At 43.2% G+C, this 23,111-nt stretch overlaps 1 protein-coding gene and 1 long non-coding RNA gene across 2 annotated transcripts; one reads left to right on the top strand and one right to left on the bottom strand.

Moving 5' to 3' along the window:
• The first annotated feature begins 1,087 nt into the window (after positions 1-1,087).
• Positions 1,088-14,721, top strand: CD180 (CD180 molecule). The gene is made up of 3 exons (XM_045566026.1): positions 1,088-1,336; positions 10,815-10,981; positions 12,644-14,721. Exons 1-3 carry the CDS (start codon positions 1,247-1,249, stop codon positions 14,370-14,372), a joined length of 1,986 nt encoding a protein of 661 aa, XP_045421982.1. The 5' UTR covers positions 1,088-1,246; the 3' UTR covers positions 14,373-14,721.
• On the bottom strand, positions 9,372-22,345 carry LOC123648302. The gene is made up of 3 exons (XR_006738556.1): positions 22,232-22,345; positions 19,807-19,911; positions 9,372-9,383 (listed from the first exon to the last, which is right to left on the bottom strand). It is a non-coding gene; the product is annotated as an uncharacterized LOC123648302 (long non-coding RNA).
• Between the last annotated feature and the right edge of the window lie 766 nt (positions 22,346-23,111).

The raw sequence follows: 23,111 nt of genomic DNA, 5'->3' as shown, positions 1-23,111 counted from the left end.
GGTCATTTCATTTCTCTAAGCGTCAGTTTCTAAACCTATAAAATGAGGGAAATAATAGCACCTTTTTAATAGAATATGTGGAAATAGTCTAGGATAGGGAAATGTACCAAAAACAAAAATAAAACCTGGCCCAGTATCTAACACATAGTAAGGACTCAATAAATGGGAGCTGCTATAGTCATTTTCTTAGCGGTAACACAATATGGTAGTAGTAGTATCTCAAGTCGTTGTGAACTCTGATACTAAGCATGAGGCTCTTGGCAATGGAATGGGAGAACAGTCACACTGAGTATCTCCTCTATGCCAGAGGGTTGGAGAACAGACCATGAGGCAACTCAATCCAGCCCATTGAGTAATGCCTGAACCTCCACTTGCCTTAATCACTGCCACATCTTGCACCATAATGAGGGTAATTGCAGTCCTGCTTCAAAGCTATTTCTAAGAAGAAATAGAGCCAATGTGGGCATCCTTAACTCTGCTGTCCCTTAGCCAGGCTGCTCTGTTTACAGCAGTGTCCCCTACTTCCATGGGTCAGGTTGGGAGGGAAGAGGAGGAGATTCCACCCCACCTGCTTTAACAGGCCTGAGTGACCAGGCTGCAAGATGGAGTAATCCTCCTCCTGTACAAAGACCAGAGGTGGGGATGGACAAGCTGGCCAAGGCAGCAGCCGAGGCTCACAGAGCAAGTACACTCTCAAACCTCTTCCCTCCTGCTCCAGGTCCTGGATCAACAGATGCTACCGGAGGGTTCAGTTCTTCCGTCACCCCCACAGAGCACTCTGCCCTCCCAGCATGCCCCGACACCTCTCCTAGCCACTCACCCGGAACAACTAACAAAGTGGCCTGGTCAGTACGGTTTCCAGCTTCCACACCCTCTCTCTGGGGAAAGGACCAGAAGCTGTTGGAAGCAGCCAAACCCTTGAAGCTGGCATACAGTCCATCAGAACCATCCACTGAGAGTCTGTGTGACCAGCCCAAGAGGGCCACACAGGAAATGCACTGGAAAATTCTGGGGCTGGGTCCTCAGTTATTTTTGGCAAAGATGGGTAGTATGCAAAAGGGACTTCCCGTTTTTTTGCAGCACAGGGTCACAGAATGCTGAGCAGTCAACAGCATTTCTTGTTCCAAGATCACCCTTCTGAGCACTTCTCTAGCTGCCAAATTGCTGGGGCCATCATAGCGTGGTTTGATTTCTCAGCTCCAAGCATTAGATAAGCCCTCCAAGCTGGGATTGCACTGGTCCTGTGATGGCTCCCGATGTCAGCTGCTTCCTTTTGGCACTGCTGTGCTCTGCCAGCTGTAAAGTCATCACCTCCTTGGATCAGATGTGCATTGAGGTGAGTCCAAACTGTTTGTCTTTACCCAGATTAAATTGTCTGGAAAATTTGAGATTCCACATGCAGTCCCATCTGAGCCTTGGCATCCCAATATCCACTGTCTTTAAAAGGGCAATGGGCGGGCGGCTGAAGCAGGAGGATCCCTTGAGCCAGGAGTTAGAGGTTGAAGTGAGTTGTGATCGTGCCACTGCACTAGCCCAGGTGACAGAGTGAGACCTTGTCTCAAAAAATAAAAGGGAGGGGCAATGGAATATATAGAATTTTTTCTTTATTGTGAGAAAGGAGCCGAAGAGCTCGGCCTGAGGATTGTCTGGTAGCATCTTTCTAGGAAGAAGTGAAAGTTTTCCTCCTCTTTAAACAATTCTCCCCAAAATAATTCCAATTGGGACATAAAATATCAACAGGGTCTCAGTGCAAAGAGCAGACCCCCAAACCTTGCACAGCTGTTTGTTCGACATCCCGGTACGTGGCCACTACCCCAAGGAGTTCCTTGGTCTCCTGGCTCTCAGGGTGAGAATTAGCACAGACAGGCCTTTGCCAGGCTTTCGAGCATTTAAAGATCACTCTGAATGAGTTTGGCTTTCTCCTCGAGTTGGACAGCCCTCCATCTGTTTCCCTAACCCACAGGAGGAAAATCTGAGAATAGAGCCAAATTGTACCTTCTGTTTTGGACCATAACAATATTTATCAACCTGTGGGAAGTTCTTGGAGGCGGTGGCGAGAGGGAAAGAAGGGCCTCAGTCTCCTGCCATTCTGAATGCTTCAACCCTCCTCCCGCTGCCTCTGACCCCACAAGCGTCCAGCACCATTGCCCTGTCGGACGAGGGCTGCAGACAGGAAGGACCACGGGTCTTGGTGGCTTGTGGGGCTGTCTTCCTGGGTTGGGGTGGAAAGAAGAGTAAGGGGTAGGAGCAGCCAGGTGGAGTCGCGCTGAGGCAGCACTGGAGGGTGATCTGGGAGAGCAGGGCACGCCAGCGGGCAACACCATCGCCGGGGTGGGCTCAGGGCAGACACCGCAGAGCTCGTGAGTCTGGTATTAGGAAGGAATCAGCAGCACAGCTGGAAGAGGCGTAATGCCCAGGGGAATTAAGGCTGGGAGCATGTGTTCTTTTGCTTGGACTGCTATGACAAATACCACATTGTGGGTGGCTTGAACAACAGAAATCGATTGTCTCACAGTTCTGGAGGCTGGCATTTCAAGATCAAGGTGAGGGCAGAGCTGGCCTCTCCTGAGCCGCCTCTCCTTGGCGTGCAGACGGCCACCTTCTCTCCGTGTCCTCTCATGGCCCTTCCTCCATATGAGTGCCCCTGGTGTCTCTTCGTGTGTCCAAATCTCCTCTTCTTGTAAGGATGCCAGTCAGATTAGATTCGGGCCCACCGTTACGGCCTCATTCTACCTTACTCAGCTCTTTAAAGAACATGTCTCCAAATACAGTCACATTCTGAGGTACTGGGGGTTAGTGTTCCAATGCAGGAATTTTGGGGGGACAAAATTCAGCCCATAACAGAAGGGGAAGAGGAAAGAGAAGGAGCTTTTATCAGCCCCAGAGGCTACCCCCTCATCACTCAGGTTGGAAGGTCAATGTCATACAGACATGTGGGCAGCATGTTAAGGGGGTAAGAGTGGGGACACCACCCCCTCATTGATGCTCCTGGCACCAGCCTGAGATGGGACAATATTACCATTAAATTCCAGCTCACCAGGTGGCAGGCTATTTTAAATGCCCTACTCTTACCCCTGTGGCTTCAACTCTGAAATCCCTGCGTGAGGTGAAGGACCCCTGGTCCTTTGGCTGCCTGTCCCGGGGCCTTCAGTACTATTCATGTCTGCAGAGTGGTGCTCAGGGTCCCAGGGTCTGCAAGCCTGGCCCTGTGCTGTAGCAAGGGCTTCCCTCTTTGGATAAGCCAGGTGAGACTGAAACCTTCCAATCCAACCCGCTCCCGGCATCCCTCCCTCTGACAGAACTCTGATTTTAAATGACCTTGCAGTCCATTCAATTAACATTGGGTCTATATTTTCTCTTGCCTCTTCTGTCATGTGAGTTCTCAGCTGCAGGATTCCAAGGCAATTTACTGAGCCCTCAGTACTGTGTGAATACTTCGGAGGATACAAAGATGAATGTGGACTTGTTCCCAAGAGCAAGGAACGTCTAGGCTGCAGGCAGGTTGGATAAAAAGAGCAGTGGTTGAAAGAAGAAAGTTGTGCCTTTGACTGAAGGGTTTGGCCCTTTCCCAAGTTCAAATTACCCCCGCTTTACCCACCCTTCCCCCTTGCTTTCTTTTCCTCTTTTCTTCTTCCCCTAAAGCGCAGCAAACCACATAATGTCTGTAGGTTCATGTGACCACCGTTACCTTATCATGCCCACGAAGGGAAGTTCTCTGAAGAGGAATTTGAAAAGAGACTTTATTTCAATGAACACTCTGCAAACCGGGGAGATGTGGCCTGAGGGTTTGGCTTTTCTAGAGAGAGTTCCCACCGGTTTCCAATCAGGTCCATTTATGCAGATGAAGGAGTCCAACTTGTTTAGTTCCAATTAGTTGATGCAGCAGAGCCCTGATAGTGGCTAGCGCTAGGCTCTGACTGGCCAGTACGGCAGAGCCCTGACTGGTTGGCTCAGGTGAGCTTTGACAGTCCCAAAGGTAAACAGAGGCGAGGTGTTCCTGGAAACTCAGCATACGGTGTGACCTCCAGTCAGCAATGGCTGCTTGGCTCTACTGAAAATGTAGGCCCATTTAGCCACCTGGAATCCATCTCAAAAAATTGGTTCTTTCAGGTCCACATTTGGTTACATCCCTTACCCTGAAAACAAGGCTTTTGTTTTGTTTTGTTTTGTTTTGTTTTGTGTTTGGTAAACTTTTTATTGAAGTAAAGTGTACATACAGAGAAGTTCACAAGTCCTAAGTGTGCAGTTAAATGAGTTTCCACCAAGTGAACATGTACGTGTAACTAGCACAGGGATCCAGATACAGACATTCTCAGCACCTCAGCAGCCCCTCATGGCTCCTCCCTGTCACCAGCCCCCAGAGGCATCCAGTGCTCTGGCTGCCTGTGCCGTGGATTGGTTGAGCCTGGTTCTGAACTTTATATACATGGGAACATACAGTGTGTACTCTGTGTCTGGCTTCTTTGGCTCAACATTAAATTTGTGAGATTTATTGATGATGTGTACAGCAGTCATTTGTCCATTTTTATTGATGAATGGTACTCTGTTGTATTCATGAGCCACCGTTTATTTATCCAGTCTACTGTTAATGGACATTTGTATTGTTTCCAATGTTTTGGCAGTTATGAATGATGCTGCTTTAGACATTCTTGTCTGTGTCTTTCATAAACATATATACAAGACTTTATTAGATGTATACCTAGGAGTGAATGTATTTGATTATAGGGTAAACATGTGTTTAATATAGTAGATATCACCAAACAGTTTTGCAAAGTGTTGGTGCCAATTTACCCTCATGGGCAATGTATTTGGGTTCTAATTGCCCCACAGCCTCACTAATATTTGGTATTGTTTGCTTTTAAAATGTTAGCCATTCTGATGAGTAGTGATATTTCATTGGGAGTTAATTTTTATTTTCTTGATAAATAATTGAGTGCATTGCCATACTTTTGTTTTGACCATTTGCATATTCCTTTTTATGGGTATGAAGTGCCTGTTGAAATCTTTTGCCCATTTTCATTTGGGTTGTCTTTCTTTTTTGTTGATTTGTAGGGGTTCTTTATGTATTGTGGATACAAGTCCTTCCTCAGGTTGCCAGTATCTTCTCCCACTTCCCTTTCCATCCCCCAATAGTATCTTTTGCTGAACAGCAGTTCCTTATTTTAATATAGCTCCATTTATCACTTTATCCTTTACTTTCAGGGCATTTCTGTCCTGTTTAAGAAAGCTTTGCCTACCCCAAGGCCACAGTATATCCCATGTTTTCCTCTAGAAGTTTTATTGTTTTGTATTTATTTCTATTTCTAGGTTTCACATGTAGATCTATACTCTATCAGGAGTTGTTTATACCTATAGATAGAAGTCAAGATTAATTTTTAATAAAACTTTTTGTTTGAAAAAACTTCAAACCTACCCACAAGATCTAAGAATATTATAATGAACACCCATAAAAACTCTGGATAGATTCTTCCATTGCTAAATGCTACATCTCTCTCATTCTCTCTCTCTCTCTTTATGTGTGTTTGTGTGTGTGTGTGTGTGTGTGTGTGTATTAAGTAAAAAAATGACACCCATGACCAAGTCTTTGGAAGCTGACAAATATACAAACAATAGCTGGAATTCAGTGTTCTGTGATTTGGGTTGTGGTAGCATTTTAGAGGCACTGTCAAACAGTTCCTTGGGAGTGTGGGTATGCTTCTCCTTTTCAAATAAGCTCATCGTGGCCATCCTGTCCCCCCAAAACCATGGTAGAAGAGAATCCTTCAGTCCCGACGTATAGGTGGTATAGGTTGAGGGTTGCTTAGCAGAGCTCTTTTTTGAGGGGAACTCCAAGTTCATAGACACAAGGGCTTACCAATAGCTTTAGATAATAATGTGATGTTGGGATGGTCCAGTTAAATGCTAACTCCTTTTGTTTACTGCTGACACACATTATCTCATTAATCCTCACAGTAGGCCTGCAAGGTGAGGTTATTATCCTCCACCCACAGCTGGGGAAAAGGGAAGTTCAGAGAACACAGCTTGGGGGTTGCAAGCTAGAATTTGAACCCAAGCAGTCCACTCTAAAGACAAGCAGAAAACGAAGTGCACATAATTGGATGCCCTTTGCCTGGAGGAGTCAGATCGACAATAAAGTTTTAGGGTTGTGCTGTCTTGGGAGTGTTTGTTTTGTTTGCAGAGTGACCAATTGTTTCTCTGGGATTTGGCTCGGTCAAATTGCTGTCTCTTGGATGGAGGCATGATTAACAAAGACGGGTTGGGGGGCTCAGTGTCCCAGAGTCCTCATGCATGGGGGGCTGGCTGCTGTGTGTCAGGTGCAGATGAGAAATCTGAAAAGGTGGGAATAAGCACTTGAGTGAAATTCAATAAGTTCCAAATTAGAACGTGTTTCAATGCTTGCAAGGAGAGAAAATACGGTGGGATGAGAGGGAGGTAGAGATACAGCAGAAAGAAGCAAAATAAGATTCTGATTGAAAAAATGCAAATGAATCCCTAGAGGGAAAAGGGATTGCAAATCCAGAAGTAGCACTTGGGAGCCCTGCTCCATGTAAAAGGCACAGCTCTGAGGCAGAGCTGGAAACAAAGTGGTTGGCACAGGTCCCAGTGCACAGTGGGTCCTAAGCAAAAGCCTCTTGACTTGGAACGGGGGAAATACCACGTGGCCTCACCACAGCTCTGCTGGCTGCAGGAGTTCACATCAAGCAGGTCTTGTCTGCAGTGGAGCCAGCTGAAGCAGAGGCGTGAGAAAGCGACTTTGGAAATTGACCACATGCTAAGCTCTAGAAGCGAAGTCTGGGTTTATAGGAAATGATCATGTGGAGCTCTGGAAACTGCAGCGGTGGTGGCTGCCTGCCTGCCTGCCTGGAAAAGCAGCTGAAGCACGCTCCTGGCAGTGGCCTTGCTGTCTGCGTTCCTTTCCTGCATCCTGTCCTTTCTTTCATTCTCTGTTGCATTATTGGTCTGCTGTTCTGGAACCCTGTGCTTTGCTACCAGAACTCACTCTCGAGATAGTCTGCTGTGACTCTTGACAGGGAGAAAGGCACAGCCTTACTAATGCAATGTTTCTACCAAAAATATACAACCTGAATCAAATCATGAGCAAACATACAAATTCATGATGAGAAACAGTCTGCAAAATGTGATCCCGTGTTCTCCAAAAAATATCAGTGTCATAAAAGACAATGAAAGGCTGAAGAATTGTCTTCAGATTAAAGAGTCTAAGGAGATACAACAACTAAATGCAAGGCGTGATCCTGGATTGAAAAACAAAAATTACTCTAAAGGACAATATTGGGACAATTGGCAAAATTTGAACATAGACTGTATGTTGGATAGTAACATTGTACTGATGTTAAATATTCTGAATTTGATAATGGCACTGTGGTTGTATATGAGAATAATCCTTGTTCTTAGGAGATACAAACTGAGGTATTTAGGGTTTACGGTCATGATGTCAATAATTTGAGCCCCTCCAGAGAAGACATTCCCTGAAATGTGTTTGGTTTTTAAATTCTCTCACCAGCTGCGTTTCTTGTCACTTGCCTCTATCTCCTGGGACTCAAGGGCAGAGGATCCAGGCCCATCTCCATCGAGCTAGAGATTAGTTAATGTTGTGGCACAAGGCTTGAGGTGGGCTCCTTGATGCTGCTTGGTGGTGTCACACTGGTTCTCAGCTGTTCTGGGTCGAAAGTGAGCTATTGAGCTATTTCACTTACCTGCTTTCCATTCTCAAGAAGCTCCCCCAGGCCACCGTCTCAGTAGCGCTCCCCCTGGGTTCTTAACTTTCCGAATCACATTAGTGCAATAAAGTGCTTAGTAAAGCACACAAGAGGCTGAGACTCGGAATAATTTAGGAGTCACGGGCACTTATATATTCAGGAGAAGGAGGGAATTGCCAGCGTGGAGCCTTTTGCTGTAGGGCCAGAATAGAGCAAGACGAATTGAGGAGGTCCCTTTTCTCCAACTGTATGTGACATCAGTTACGCCAATGGAGACCAGAAAAGAAAAATGTCTCCTCCAAGCTAAGCGACACCTTAGCAACCATCGGGCAGCAGCTGCATATACATATTCTCTCCCGCTCGTCCATATTCATGGGCACTGAGGATAGGTCTGGCAACATGTGGGTTTTTTTTTTCCCCACCAGTCAGCTAAATCTAAGTTTTAAATGCAAAGTGTGCATTTCAAGGACATTATATGGATTTGTGGCAGTGCCTGGAGGACTTTGGGTCTATAAAACAAAGAATGAATTACAAGGAAATATAAATATGGCATTTTTATCAGTGACGGTTATAATCTTTTCACAATATTGAAGAAAACTGGAGACTTTCTGTAGATGAGCATGCTCACTGTAGCCACAAAAAAAGTGCACCACTAAGCAGAAATTGGAATGAGTAAAGCAAAAAGCAATTAAAATGGCAACGTCTCAAAAGCCTCCCACTCCAGAGCAAAGGAGGATGTGCAGTTCTGTTTCCAGCTAAGCAGGTCTGTTTGCAACTCAGCATGAGGAAAGCTGCTGATCTGGAGTTTGATTGAGTAGGTCTTTTCCAGGCCAGGGCAGTCTCAGTGGGGCCCCCAGTGAGCCCATGTGTGTCAGGGAAAGGCAAGGGCTGGAAGGTTGTATGAACTTGCCTGGAGCCTGAGATGACCTGAGAGCTGGTCCAAGGTCCTGGGGCATCCGTATCCTTGTGTCTGCAAAGGCACTGTCTTAGATAGTTTTATGCTACTATAACAGAATACCACAGACTGGGTAATTTATAAAGAAAAATAATTTATTTCTCACAGTTCTGGAAGCTGGGAAGTCCAAGGGCATGGCACTGGCATCTGGTGAGGGTGTTCTTGCTGTGTTATTCCATGGAGGAAAGTAATAACAGAAGTGAGCACGGGAGACAGAGAGTGAATGGGGCCAAACTTAGGCTTTACCAGGAGCCCACTCGTGTGATAACTAACCCACTTCTGAACGACAACAGTAATCTATTCACGAGGGCGGAGGCTTCATGACCCGATCAATTACTACTGTTACAATGGCAATGAAGTTTTCAAAACTTGAAATTTGGAGGACATATTCAAACCGTCGCAGGCACTTCACCATGAGATCATTTCTTTCCTAGGAGCCTCCCCAGGCAAAATATACTCCATCAGATTTTCCTACCTGCCCCACTACCCTTCATCCTAAAGCGTCATCCAGATAAACTAAGACCCCACAGTTCTATAGGCTTCTAACCAACTTACCTACTTAGTCCAATGTATAACTTGAGTTAGGGCATTTAACAAGCAATGATTAGTAGATTTCTGAATGCTTGACTGTCTTGGGGTACAGCATGAGGCAGTTCTTTGTACTTACGTGCAGGGCTATGCCCAAATGCGTAGGGGCTGGTATCAGCAGCCTGCAAATCCAAAGATCCAAAATTAATTCACACTTCAAGATTGCACGGCCTAAGTCTGTGCCACCCTGATAATTTTTTTAACCATTGTATTAAGAAAAATGTTCACATGTGCACAAAAGTAGTTAGTAACAAAGATCCTCCATGTACGTATCATTCAACATTCAACAATCATCAGTGTTTTGCCTGTTATCTTCACTATCCACTCCTTTCCTCCTTTTTGGCCAGAGTATTCTAAAGCAAATTCCAAACATCATGCCATTTTACCCCTAAATGCTTCAATATGCATCTCAAAAGAATAACAGCATTTCTTTTACATAACCACAAGGATACTCTCATTAACAAAATTCATAATTCCTTAATATCACCTAATCTAGCTCTCATTCAAAGTTCCTGAAAGTTTATAAAATGTCTTTTTCTGACTGCTTTATTTGGATCAGAACCAAAACAAGGGCTACTCTATTATGCATTGATTATGTCTCTGAGGTGGATTTTATATCTCTTTGTCTCTTCTAACAAGAGCTATCTCTTCTCTTGTTCCCCCCCACCCCCACCTTTCACATGCTGGTAACACAAAGTCAGTTGTTCTATAAAATGTCCCACATTCTTCATTTTGCCAATTGTGTTGTTTAAGTTAAATCCACCATAACACTTGGAGACATGAAGTTAGGCTTAAAGTCTTGATGGGATTCCAGTTTAATTTTTTTTTTTTTTTGGCAAGAATACTTTATAGGTGGTACTATATACCTCATATTATACCTCATAAGAAGGTGTACAATGTTTCATTGTCTTATTTTAGTGATGCCGATCTAAGATTGATTTGTTGGTTTTCAAACTGAAATAAAACATTTCCATGCAACCAAAATAAAAACTACATAAAAAGTACATTCGGAGAACTCTCACTTCTATCCCTGCTCCTCCATCTGGTCCCTCCCCTTCCCTTAAAGAGAGCCAGTTTTTGGGTTTTTCCAAGGTTGCTTTTCATAAATATAAGAAATTACACACATACCTTTCTTACACAAAAGGTAGCATACTACATACTACGTGCCATATACTACATATGCCATGTATACTGTTCTGCACTTTGCTGTATTCACCTTATTATATGTCCTGGATATCACTTCATAGCAATAAGTGGAAATCCTTCTCATCCTTCCTTCAGCTGCAGAGGATTCTACTTTGTGAGTGCACCATATTTTGTCCAACTAGTCCTATATTGATGGACAGTCTGGTTATTGCCAATCTTTCACTATCACAAAAAAATACTATGATGAATAACCTTGTGCATAAATCATTTTGTGTTTTTTGTATGTGTATATTTGGTAAATATTATTAGAAGTGGGATTGCTGCTCAAAGGGTAAAACATAATTAATTTTGCTAGATAGCCCATCAAATTAAGTCTATATTAATTTACATTTTTTTCCTCTCATCAGAAAGAAGCCAACAAAACATATAACTGTGAAAATTTAGGTCTCAGAGAAATCCCTGACACCCTACCAAACACAACAGAAATTTTGGAATTCAGCTTTAATTTTTTGCCTACAATTCAAATTAGAACCTTCAGCAGACTCCTAAATCTTACCTTCTTGGATTTAACCAGGTACGTATCTGAGTTCCTTGTGCACGCTTGATGTTTTACTTAAGTAAAAACACAACCTGTGTTCAGTTTATTTGCAGAATCTTCTTTTGGGGCCCAGGGATAATCTGCTTATCCTGCATGTTTACCCTTTTCCATGAAATACTTCTATGTGGATGACATGCAATTTAAATAAATACCAATCAATGGAGAGAAAAGTGGATTGTTTTCAAGCTAGATGTATCAGCAGTGCCGTTTAAGAAGATCTAAAGAATATTGATAACAAAAATAAAAATAATTTATACTGAATCAGACTATACTACAAACTATACTATATTTTAGCATAGTTTATTATTGGGTGATAAGATATAAGAAAAATTTATAGGAGAAACACAGACACAATCTACTAACTTTTCCCCCCTAAAAATTGGCAAAAGAATTCCACATTTTATTTTAATGGCAGAATCAGGATTCTACATACTGAACCAGTGTTTGATAGCCAGTGGGAAAAGTATTACAGGAAAATAAGGGAAGAAAACAAAAGGACTGTGTGTGTGTGATTGTGTGTGTGTGCAAGAGGGGGCTCTGCATACAGAAGATGTCTATACCCCTTGCAACTGTTCTGTTTCCTCTACTTTGGTCCATTAATTTAAGCTTCTGCAGAGTAGGACATTCACATCTATAGTACTGCTTCATCTTTATAACCCCACTGTGAGGTGGCCACAGTGACTATTACCATTCAATGTTTGGTTAGGTGAGGAAACCATGTGTGTGTGTGTGTGTGTGTGTGTGTGTGTGTGTAATCCATTACACACATTTTTAAGTGCAATACCTGGATTGGTTTCTCTGAACCTTTTTTTTTTTTTTTTTTTTTTTTTGAGATAGGGTTTCACTCTGTCTCCCTGGGTAGAGTGCAGTGGTGTCATCATAGCTCATTGCAACCTCAAACTCCTGGGCTCAAACAATCCTCCGGCCTCAGCTTCCCAAGTAGTTTGGACTACAGGCACACACCACTATGCCCGCTAATTTTTCTATACTTACTAGAGATGGGGTCTTGCTCTTGCTCAGGTCTGGAACTCCTGAGCTCAAGCAATCCTCCCAGCTTGGCCTTCCAGAGTGTGAAGATTACAGGTGTGAGCCACCATGCCTGGCCATCTCTGAACCTCTTGTGTTCTGCAGTTTTATAGAGAATTTTCACATCTATTATTCAATTCACAACAGTTCTGCAAAGTAGCCATTATTTCTGCACTTCATAGATGAAAATGCCAAGTTTGAGAAAAGTTGTAACTTGTTCAGGATGGCACAGATTCTTGTATTCATATATATTATATGTTATCTATTATGCATTACATATATTTTGTACTACTTAAAATAGTAATAGTTTGATTTTGCCCATAAGAAAATCACTTGTTCTTCCTTAGAATACAGGCACAAACCTCTGAGTGTTCAATTTAAGTGGCAAGATATCTGGAAAAAATTCTGATCAATGTTCAGAAATGAGGATACTCATCAATTCATTCAACAGGCCAGCTAAGGGTCCTGAAGAAAGTTTTTCATGTTTGATATTGAATAATAATATAATCAGTTTTTACTTTACACAAAAGATGCTTTGCTAATGCCTATAACTGTGACAGGGATTTTCCTTTTTTCCAATTAATTATTGTTAAATACTATTATCTTTTCAAGATGCCAAATTAACTGGATACATGAAAACACTTTTCAAAGCCATTGTCAACTGAGTACCCTTGTGTTAACTGGAAATCCTCTGATATTCATGGCAGAAACAGCACTTAATGGGCCCAAGACCCTGAAGCATCTTTTCTTAATCCAAACAGGAATATCCGATCTCAAGTTTATTCCAGTGCACAATCTGGAAAATTTGGAAAGTTTGTATCTTGGAAGCAACCAAATTTCCTCCATTAAGTTCCCGAAAGACTTCCCAGCATGGAATCTGAAAGTACTGGATTTTCAGAATAACGCTATACACTACCTCTCTAGAGAAGATATGAACTCTCTGGAGCAGGCCACCAACCTAAGCCTTAACTTCAACGGCAATGACATCAAAGGCATTGAGCCTGGAGCTTTCAATTCAACAGTCTTCCAAAGTTTGAACTTTGGAGGGGCTTTTAACTTGTCTGTTATATTCAGTGGTCTGCAGAACTCTACTACTCAGTCTCTCTGGCTGGGGTCATTTGAGGACACTAATGACCAAGACGTTAGTTCATCCATGCTCCAGGGACTATGCGAAATGTCTGTTGAGAGCATCAACCTGCAGAAGCACTATTTCTCTGATTTCACATCTGCCACGTTTCAGTGCTTCACCCGACTCCAAGAACTGGATTTGACGGCAGCTCACTTGAACGAGTTACCTCCTGGGATTGAGGGTATGAACCTGCTCAAGAAATTAGTTCTCAATGTAAATAACTTTGACCAATTGTGTCAAATCAATGCTGCCAATTTCCCCTCCCTTACACACCTCTACATCAAAGGCAACAGGAAGAGACTTCACCTTGGTGCTGGCTGTTTGGAAAAACTAGAAAATCTTCAGAAACTTGATTTGAGCCATAATGACATAGAGGCTTCTGACTGCTGCAACCTGCAACTCAAGAACCTGTCCCACTTGCAAAGTCTAAACCTAAGCTACAATGAGCCCCTTGGTCTTCAGAGTCAGGCGTTCAAAGAATGTCCTCGGCTGGAAATCCTGGATTTGGCATTTACTCAATTGCGTGTTAATGCTCCACGAAGTCCCTTCCAAAACCTCCATTTCCTGAAGGTTCTGAACCTCTCTCACTGCTTCCTTGATACCAGCAATCAGGCTCTTCTAGCAGGCCTGCCAGATCTCCGGCATCTGGACTTCAGGGGCAATCACTTTCAGGATGGGACTATCCCGAAGAGCAATCTACTTCAGACAGTGCAAAGCTTGGAGATTCTGATTTTATCTTCCTGTGATCTCCTCTCCATAGACCGGCAAGCCCTCCACAGCCTTGGAAAAATGAGTCATGTAGACTTAAGCCACAACAGCCTGACGTGTGACAGCATTGATTCTCTTAGTCACCTTAAGGGGCTCTACCTCAACCTGGCCGCCAACAGCATTCGCATCATCCCACCCCGTCTCCTCCCCGTCTTGTCCCAGCAGAGCACCATTAATTTAAGTCAAAATCCCCTGGACTGCACTTGTTCCAATGTTCGTTTCTTAACATGGTACAAAGAAAACCTGCAAAAACTTGAGGGCTCAGAGGGGACTGTGTGTGCAAATCCCCCATCTCTAAGGGGAGTTAAGCTCTCTGATGTCGAGCTGTCCTGTGGGATGACAGCTACGGGAATTTTCTTTCTCATAGTATTTTTATTCTTGTTAATCATTCTGCTCATTTTTGTAGCTCGATACCTTCTCAGGTGGAAATACCAACACATTTAGTGCTGAAGGTTTCCAGAGAAGGCAAATAATGTGTTTAGCAAGATTGCCCTAAGTAAAGGAACTGTCATTTGTTGGTGACCAGACCCTTCAGATTGGTTCCTGGAGTTGGGCAGGGACTCACTGTGCTTTTCTGAGCTTCTTACCCCTATAAGCGAATGAGCCTCCTTGGCAGGTCCCCTGACTCGGGCCAGATGGCCACACATTGCTGTGAGAGGCACACAGCCATTTCCTCACGTGGAAGGGAGAGGATGGGGACAGACTGTGGCAGGGACAGGCCAGGAGTAGCCCACAGAGAGCCCACCCCCTTCCACTCACCTACACCCCATCCCTGAAAGGAGACCAGCAGCCCCCACAGTTTGGCAGTGCCAAGGCCACGCCTACCCCCCTGGCTCAGAACTGTGCTTGAGTCTGGGTTCTCAGTAATGTAGCCACTTGGGAAACTTAGTTTGGGACAGTCTCAATGTTTACTTTAAATGAAAAAAGAAAAGTAGGATACATGTAAAAGGAAAGACTGAGAAATGAAGCTTGCTATCAAATAGGCTCCATTAATCTCCTCAATTCTTAGGTCTGTAATGTCTCTATAATGTCCCTGGGGTGCAAAGAGCTACAAAACACAACAAAACAAAAAAAAGCCTCTCACCCTCAGGTGTAGGATTTCTGCCACATTTGCTTCAATCACTTCAGAACCAGGGAGGTTCCTTCTGCCTATCTGGTGTTCTTGCTCTCATGTTACAGATCCTAACTCACAGGCGGGCTGGGGTCCAAAACGCTCTTCCCACTTGGGGTGTCTGGCCTTGGAAGCCTCTTTCCCACAGGAACCATGAGATAAGCGGTGTTTGGTTCCCAGGTGAGCACTCAGAAGCCTATTTACCTCGGAGAGCATTTGAGCCAGCACATTTGTGGTGAAAACTAGTGGAAGAGGACACCCTGCATACTAGCTGCTGGGAACACAATAAGGCTGGCCTGGTGAGAAGCGGTTTCTATTGAGGCTGGTGGTGTCAGTGAAGGCTGTTCCAGTGACAGACAGGGGGCAGGACCACTGAATTCAGATAGACAAAAAGCAATGTCATCACTTAGTCCCAAAGGGTCACACTCATGCAGGCTCTGTCTTCTGAAGTCTGGATGGCCAGACAGGTTTGCTGGAAGTACCTGGATCCAGGTGTTACATTGATAAGGCCTGGATTAAGTTCTGTAATCAATTTTAGGTTAGAGATATAGTAACTTACTGTTATGCAAGTTTGATTGGTTATTGAAGTGATAATTTATCAGCTTTAATATTCAATCAGAATTTATTAGCCCTTAGGTTGAAGGCATAATAGTGGGACATCACAACAGAATGGAAACTTGGGAGCCAATCCCGTTGGCCTCTTCCTCACCCCCAGGTAAAGCAGGACAGGCAGGGGAACAGCAGTGGCTGAACCTCTCCCCTGCTTGGAGATTTCAGGCCTCTGAGCTGACACTTTGCTTTACCTGGAAGACGCCACCATCAGTCTCCAAATGGCTGGTTCCTTGTATCCCTGAGATTTCAGTGCTAAAATGTTCTCTGAGCAGAGCGCTTCCCTGGCCTAGCCAATCCAAACCAACCTCTCTGACATGCCCAATTCACTCTCATAGCACCTTGTCTTACTGTCTTCATAATGCTTATCAGTGTTTGGAATTATCTTCCCCACTTGTTTAAATTTGTCTGTCTTGTCCTGTCTCCCCCAAATGTAAGCTCCATGAGAGGGTCTTTGCCCAGCAGTGTCCTAGAACATGCCTGGGGCATAGTAAGGACTCAATATAGTTTTGATAATTGCTGTCATTTTGCCTGGCATCTGACCCCAGAGCCCTTATCAGTTCCTAGTCCTGTCACCATGCCCATAGAGACCACCCCAACAGCTCCACTGTTTCCTGGGCCTCCTGCGTGTTTCTCACCAGAGTCCCCTGGGGAAATCTTACAGAAAAGGATTCCTGGGCCTCACCCCCAGATATTGGGATTCTGTGGGACTGAGGTTGGCTCTGGATTGCCAGCCACGTGACCTCATGTAAGATCTTCCCTATTCTTAATGATAGGTTTATTCCTCCTACTTCTCCCATCTCTGAGTGCAGAAGGTCCACAGCATCACCCCTTAGACAGCATCACCCCTTTGAGTCTCTGCGTATTCTGCCAAACGTAAGCTCTTTCCTGCCTCAGGGATTTAAGCTGCGGATGGGGAATATTAATTGCTGATCTACCACTCCATGACACACTGTCCTCCATAATACTTCATATGTAACTTGGAAAAACAAATTCTGTAGAAAAATCTCTGGTGTGGATTGCGTCATGCCAAAGATGACAGGGTCTCATGCCTTAGCGACGCGAAACTGCCCATCGCGCTTTCCCTTCTCAGGCCCGCTGCCTTCCATGAGAGGTGACATGCCACTCCATAACTGCACACTGATCTAAGGCTTTGTGACAGCTCCTCTGTTTTAAGCAACAGTAAATTCACCCCACAAAGTCAGAAAGGGAGCTTTTTGATGGCTGCTGTCAATTTTATTACTTTATCCTGGTTACTAGGATAGAATGTGTAGACATGGTGTGTTTATTGGTTTTATGTATTGCATGTTGTTGCTACTCTGACAAGCTACCCCTATAAAAATGTGTTATTATTGCATGATGTAGCTCAGTGAGCTGACCCTGCATTTCAAAGTGTACTGGAGCAAATAGCATTGAAGTCCATAAAAGCTGACTGGCCTCCATCACAGAGGACTCAGCGTGAGCTGCAACTCCTACAGTCCGGGAGAGAATTATACCTTTCCCTCTGCCAGCAACCACTGCTACTGACTGAGCACAGCACAGCCCTGAACACGGGCACTATCTATAAAATTTCAAGACAGGAAACCATCATATCATTCCACTCGTTCAACTCTCCAATAAGTGCCATTTGCAATTTTGAAGTTTACAGAATATGAAATAAATGGCTTTCAAGTGTTTTCTTGTATTAGTTCAGGATACAAGAGGTGTGGCTGTCATTATTTTGCCCTGAATGCTAAAGAGAAACTTGAATTACAGCAAAAGAGGATGTAGTTAGTTCTAACCAAGTCATGACTGTGGGGTCCTGAGTTTTGGGCTAGAGTCAATGCCTGTGTGAATGTCTAACATGGTGGAAGTTAGCCTGGAGGAATGGACTACCCCAGTGTGGCTTCCAAACCTGGTTTGACACTGGGATAATCTGGGGAATTCTTTACAAAACAGAATCCTGATCCCTAGATATTGGGATTCTGTTAGACTGGGTTTGGCCCTGGATCCTTGCCAAATGAGTTCATGTAAAACCCTTCCCTAATCTTATCAACAAATAGCAGAAGCATATGTTAGGCTCCATGAGTCAAATGAGCTGAAGAACTGCTCCATATCCCGTAAGAGGAAGTTTCTTAACAAAATGGGAAAAAAGTGCCAAGATGCCCTCAACTCCAAGGGTGAAACATTGTGGGCAGGCAGCTTGTTAGTCTCTCCTGCCCGCACTGCCAGGCTCCAAGACTCTGCTGCTAAAGCCACCCCACTCTCTCCCTCACCCCACCCACTCTCCTATATCCTATATATTTACAATTTGAAAGCACTTATTATTTATTATTTTCAAGTCCCACTTATATTGTGGGACTTGAAAAAGGAAAGAATCTACAGATTACATTCAAAAGCTGTTATTGTTCATGAAAGATTAAGCAGGGCAGTTCCTTGAACACCTTCCTCACATCCTCCCTGTCTTTGGTTAATGTTCTCTGAGCACTTGACTGTTCAAGACGCGCTGAATCCTGCAAAGGTAAGCAGAGGACAAGTGGCCATCCCCTCCTCTTCCCCACATGTTGGCTCATGGGCTTTCTACATAACTCGGGTCTCCCTTTTTCTTTTTTATTTGGAAACAACCTAAATATGCGATGATAAATGATGAAATAAATTTGAGATGCTCCGAATAAGTAGGGAGATATTCCATGCTCTTAGGTGGAACAATTTAACACTACAAACATGGTGATTCTATTAGCAATCAGAAAAATACAAGCTGAAACGAGAGAAACCTTTATGTCAGACTGGCAAAAAGGAGAAAGCTGGATACTACTGTAGGTGGGATGTGGGGTTTTAGGACCTGCATGCCCTGCTCATGGGGACGTAGACTGGTGCAGCTGGTCTAGGACCATCTGGCAATAATTACTCAAATTAAATACGTGACCCACAAATTATGCTCTGCGGCTGTATCTCAAGAAAGTTTCACATGTCCACAAAGATATTCTTCACAGCACTATTTATGCAAGGGAAATTTTGCAACAATTTGCGTGTTCATCACTAGGAAAGTGGGCAGGTACAATGGGGAGGATGTGCCATACACGGCACTATACGCTAGTTAGAAGCAATGGATTAGATGCAGCCATAGCAACATAGTTGAATCTTAAACAAATAGAGCTTAATGGGGGAAAAAGAAACCCAAAATGATATGCTAACATGATCATCTACATAAATTAAAAAGGAATGCATACAGAAAAATTACACATATTTTGCAAGAACACAACCAAAAAGATAAACTATTAACATTGTTGCTGATGGGGTGGGAGAGGTGGATGGAAGGGAACTCCGGATAAATTAGATGAACCTTAGCATAGGCCAAGGCTGAGGTGCCAAGAACTGAAGAGTAAGATGACCTCTACTGTCTGTACCTGAGGTCCTCTAACACACATGTGCACACACATGTGAAAGAAAATATGGCATATATGCATAAAGAAATGTCATACAGCCATTATATATATAATATTGAAGTATATTTATAGATACTAAAATATGTGTTTTAATATTCAAGCAAAAGAGCAGGTTACTAAACAGCAGGCCCACTATCATTTCACTTTTCAGCAAAAAGAATACCTAAACATTATAGAAAGAATAGTTGTTAGCATTTTAGTGAGTCAAGTACTTTTCTTCTTGCTTATCTATGTTTCTTTGTTTTCACCCCAGTAAACTGAATATATTTCCAATCTGCCTTCAATGACTATGTATGAGCAATAAAGAGAAAAATGAGTTGTTTTTGAAAGGAGGACTTTTGTTTTTACAAACATAGAGAATGAAGAGATCATCTGTTGTGATAACATACAGGTGTACTGAAAAAAAAAGGCAGTATTTTTCTAAGGCTTTGTGTTTTCAAATGTAAACATAAAGCCCAGGCTTTATGGGTTGCTCTTTCCTTTCCTAAGAGAACAGAGGGAACCAACAGTGGTGCTAAGGATCCCCACTTGAATTTTGCAGAAAGACATGCATCCGGGAGGGCATCCACAGAACTGCCTCCAGCCCCAACAGGAGGAGATATGCCTCCAACTGGGAAAAGTTACTTTAGCACAGCACTGTTTAACATAGTGTGCATATTCCAAAGGGACAGAACTTTCAGGCAAAAGATTTTTATTTAGACAGGTTAGGGCTTGAGGATATGGTGACACCAACCTGACACATGAAGACTTGGTATCTGCAACATGCTTGCTGCGGGCCTTGCAAACATCTTCATTCTTGTCGTCCCAGCTGCTGACAGCCACCTCCCGGCAGTGCTTACTGGAACAGCAGATGAATATTTGTTAGGGGCTTTCAGCTTTATAATATTAACAGACTTTTTGTAAAGTTGTGCAGGGCGATAACTTGTAACCATATGCAACAGATCTTTTTCCCACTTCTGAACATACTGGACAGGCATGTCACGGAGTGTACAGAAAATTTCTGAAGTGCTTGCCTGCATACAAGTGTTGGGATTGACAGATCCACCATCAGCCGGTGATGTTATAAGAGGTAATGATCTTGTCCTTCGGAATGCACAGTCTCAGAAATCAGTGAGATGTTGCTGCGTGTTTTCCTATGAGGACTGCCACTAATGTCTGCAATCCAGGGCCTGAGGTGTCCGAACTGCCAGAGCACTTGAACTTAGGCCAGGCTGAGTGGCTTTCAGTATACAAAAGGTAATGAAACTGAGGTTCCACAAAGCCTTGGTCATCTCTAGCTTTTCTAGATACATGAGACGTGTACAGTATTAACTAGAGTAGAGGGTAGAGAAAGAGAGGCATAACACAAAATGATTGCTTTGAGGAATGAGTTTAAACCATCCTAGTAGGAGGGAATTAAATGTAGAGAACTGCCCCTCACAGATTTCCTTCACGTCTGGCCTAGACTGAAGAAGGGGGCAAATTTCTGTAGCTACTATAGCTCCACTTTTTCATGTTACATTTGTGTTGTGAACTGAAAGTGTTAGATGGGAAATTCCCTATGGATTAACTAGAACTAATAAAGGAGCCCTATTACAGAGAACGACTAGCTTCCTTTGCTTATGGTTTCCCACCAATCATCAAAATCATTTAATACCATATGATTTTTCTGCACATAAAGGAAGAGGAAATAAGATGGCTTAGATCATTCACAGAGAGACCTGAGTCTGAATTGAATTACACGACACCTGGTAATATTTAGAAAGGTCAAGAGCTTTAGAGCCAGAAATATCCAGATTCCAATCCAAGCTTTCTTTACAGGTTGTACGTTAAGTAAACTACATAGCCTGTTCGGGCCTGTTTCTTCACCTATAAAATGGGAATGCCACCACCTGGTTTGAGGATTATGTTGATCTTCAAATAAGATGGCAGATGAAAAGCATCTTGCCCAGTACTCAGCATACATATATATATATACACATACACACACACACATACATATATATATATATAAAATAGGTAGACAATAAATGTTTAGGTTGCTTTCTTCCTAATGGTTTTTAATTATGAGTTTTCTATGGACAAGGCCTTAAAAAAACACTAATCACCATGGACTTTGGTTGTAGACAAATTTGAACACAGACTAATATACTCTTACACCAGTATTTCCCACGCTTGCCAGGTAAGAATCACCTGCCCCTGCCTCTCCACATCCACTGACTACAAACTTCATTTTCTAGGCCTTTCTCCAGAGATTTTTGAGTTGATCTGAGATGAGGTCTGGGAATTTGTATTTTTAACAAATATCCCAAGTAATTCTTATCTCCCAGGAAGTTTGGAAAATAGTGATAACAACGCTTCTCAAACTTCAATGAGCAAACCGATTACTTGGCTATCAAGTTAAAATGCAGAAAATCAGTGGGTCTGTGCAGGGCCTGAGATTCTGCATTTCTAACACTCCCAGGTGATGCAGATATTGTTGGCCTGAGAACCACACTTAGAATGAGAAATGGCTTTAGGGTCCAGGGTAATTGGACCAGCAGTTTTATGGGAAATATCTTAAAGCTCTATTTATGATGGTCTCATGTTGAGGTATAGGAATGAGTTAAGTGTCAGCCTCTGGGTGGGGAATTCCTTGTTTTTGCTTTTCAACCTTGGATGCACATTAGAGCCACCTGAGGAGGGTTTTGTTTTGTTTTGTTTTTTGACTTACATATGCCTAGGCCCAATCCTCAGAGATTCTAATGTTCTGGTGTAGCCAGGCAGGGCATTAATGTGGTCAGCAAGCAGGCAGCAATGAGTCACTTAAGAACTTGTTGGACGCTCAGAATTCTCTTCCTCACCCCAGGTCTTCTGAATGAAAATTAGCAAGATCCCCACATGATTCATGTGCATATTAGAGCTAAGATGTGCTGCTTCATCTGAGGTCATTAAACCTATCTCTGTTCTCCCCTTTTAAGTGCTTGATTGTTCAGTACCCAATGTGATTGCCCCACATGAGTGGGTTAGCATTGATTTTTTTTTTTTAAGAAGGAATTTCTCCTTACCTTATTTCTATCTCCAGCTCATGAACTCTCTGGTCTTCTTGGTAGTCTCAGCCCCTCACCCCCACCCCTATGCCATCCTCATTACAAAAGAGAGAACCTTAATTTCTGTAGGCTGCATCCCATTGTACTTACATTCTGTTATGGAGATTAAGAATAATGTCTTGAGGAGCCAGATGCACACCAGTAATCCCAGCTACTCAGGATGCCAAGGCAGGAAGATCACTTGAGCCCAGGAGTTCAGGGCCAGCCTGGGCAACATAGTGTGAGACCCCATCTCTTAAAAAAAAAAAAAAAAAAGGCTTGGGCTTAAGAGATGTAGCCCTACAGTTTGTTAGGGAACTATTATACCCCCAAACACTTAACTACATTTACATTAAAAATACCCCAACTAAGGTGAAATAACACCACATGGATGCTGAAAATATGGTACAAGAAATGATGCCCCAGAGTGGCAAGACCCACAAGAGCATGATTGTCCAGTTGTCTGCCCTTTAATCACCTCAGCGGTTTTATCTAGTCTAGACCACAGCAAATACCTTGGAAACTTCAACCTTTCACTTATTTGCATTAAAAAGTTCATGTATTTGCTCTAAATTGGTTATTTACCAGCTAACGCTGTGGCTGTGGCTGTTACTGGCTCTGTGATATCTATGCTTAATATCCTTTGTGGGTTTTTCTTTTATGGTGAAGACTGACTTTTCTGCACAGCATGATATTCAAGTCCAATTAAAATGATCATTTCCGTAATTACTTTTTAAAAATGTGATTTTTAGAGTGGGTTCCTCTAAGCAAGGAAAACTGTTTCATGCAGGCAGTAAAAATCATGTCGTCACAATCAGTTCCCTTTCATCTTGTAACTCATATTGCTGTAGAACAGGGTGGGGGGTGGCGAGTCATGACTAGTGGTAGAGGTTAATGTGTGGGCTGTCCTATCAGATTGCTTGCGAGTTCAAGTCTCAGTCCTGCCTATCAGGAAGGTTAGTCACTGAACCTAAGTCTTGGTTTCCTAATT

This window comes from Lemur catta, chromosome 12 (assembly GCF_020740605.2).
Source record: "Lemur catta isolate mLemCat1 chromosome 12, mLemCat1.pri, whole genome shotgun sequence".
NCBI lineage: Eukaryota > Metazoa > Chordata > Mammalia > Primates > Lemuridae > Lemur > Lemur catta.
The sequence above is the reverse complement of the archived record's forward strand: the minus strand, read 5'-3'. Positions and strand labels throughout refer to the sequence as shown.

What these genes read in the sequence shown, in the direction of transcription:
- CD180 (XM_045566026.1), top strand. Translation starts at nt 1,247, where the DNA reads ATGGCTCCCGATGTCAGCTGCTTCCTTTTGGCACTGCTGTGCTCTGCC. An exon ending in TGGATCAGATGTGCATTGAG is followed by an intron (nt 1,337 to 10,814) that starts GTGAGTCCAAAC and finishes TCCTCTCATCAG; the next exon opens with AAAGAAGCCAACAAAACATA. An exon ending in ACCTTCTTGGATTTAACCAG is followed by an intron (nt 10,982 to 12,643) that starts GTACGTATCTGA and finishes TATCTTTTCAAG; the next exon opens with ATGCCAAATTAACTGGATAC.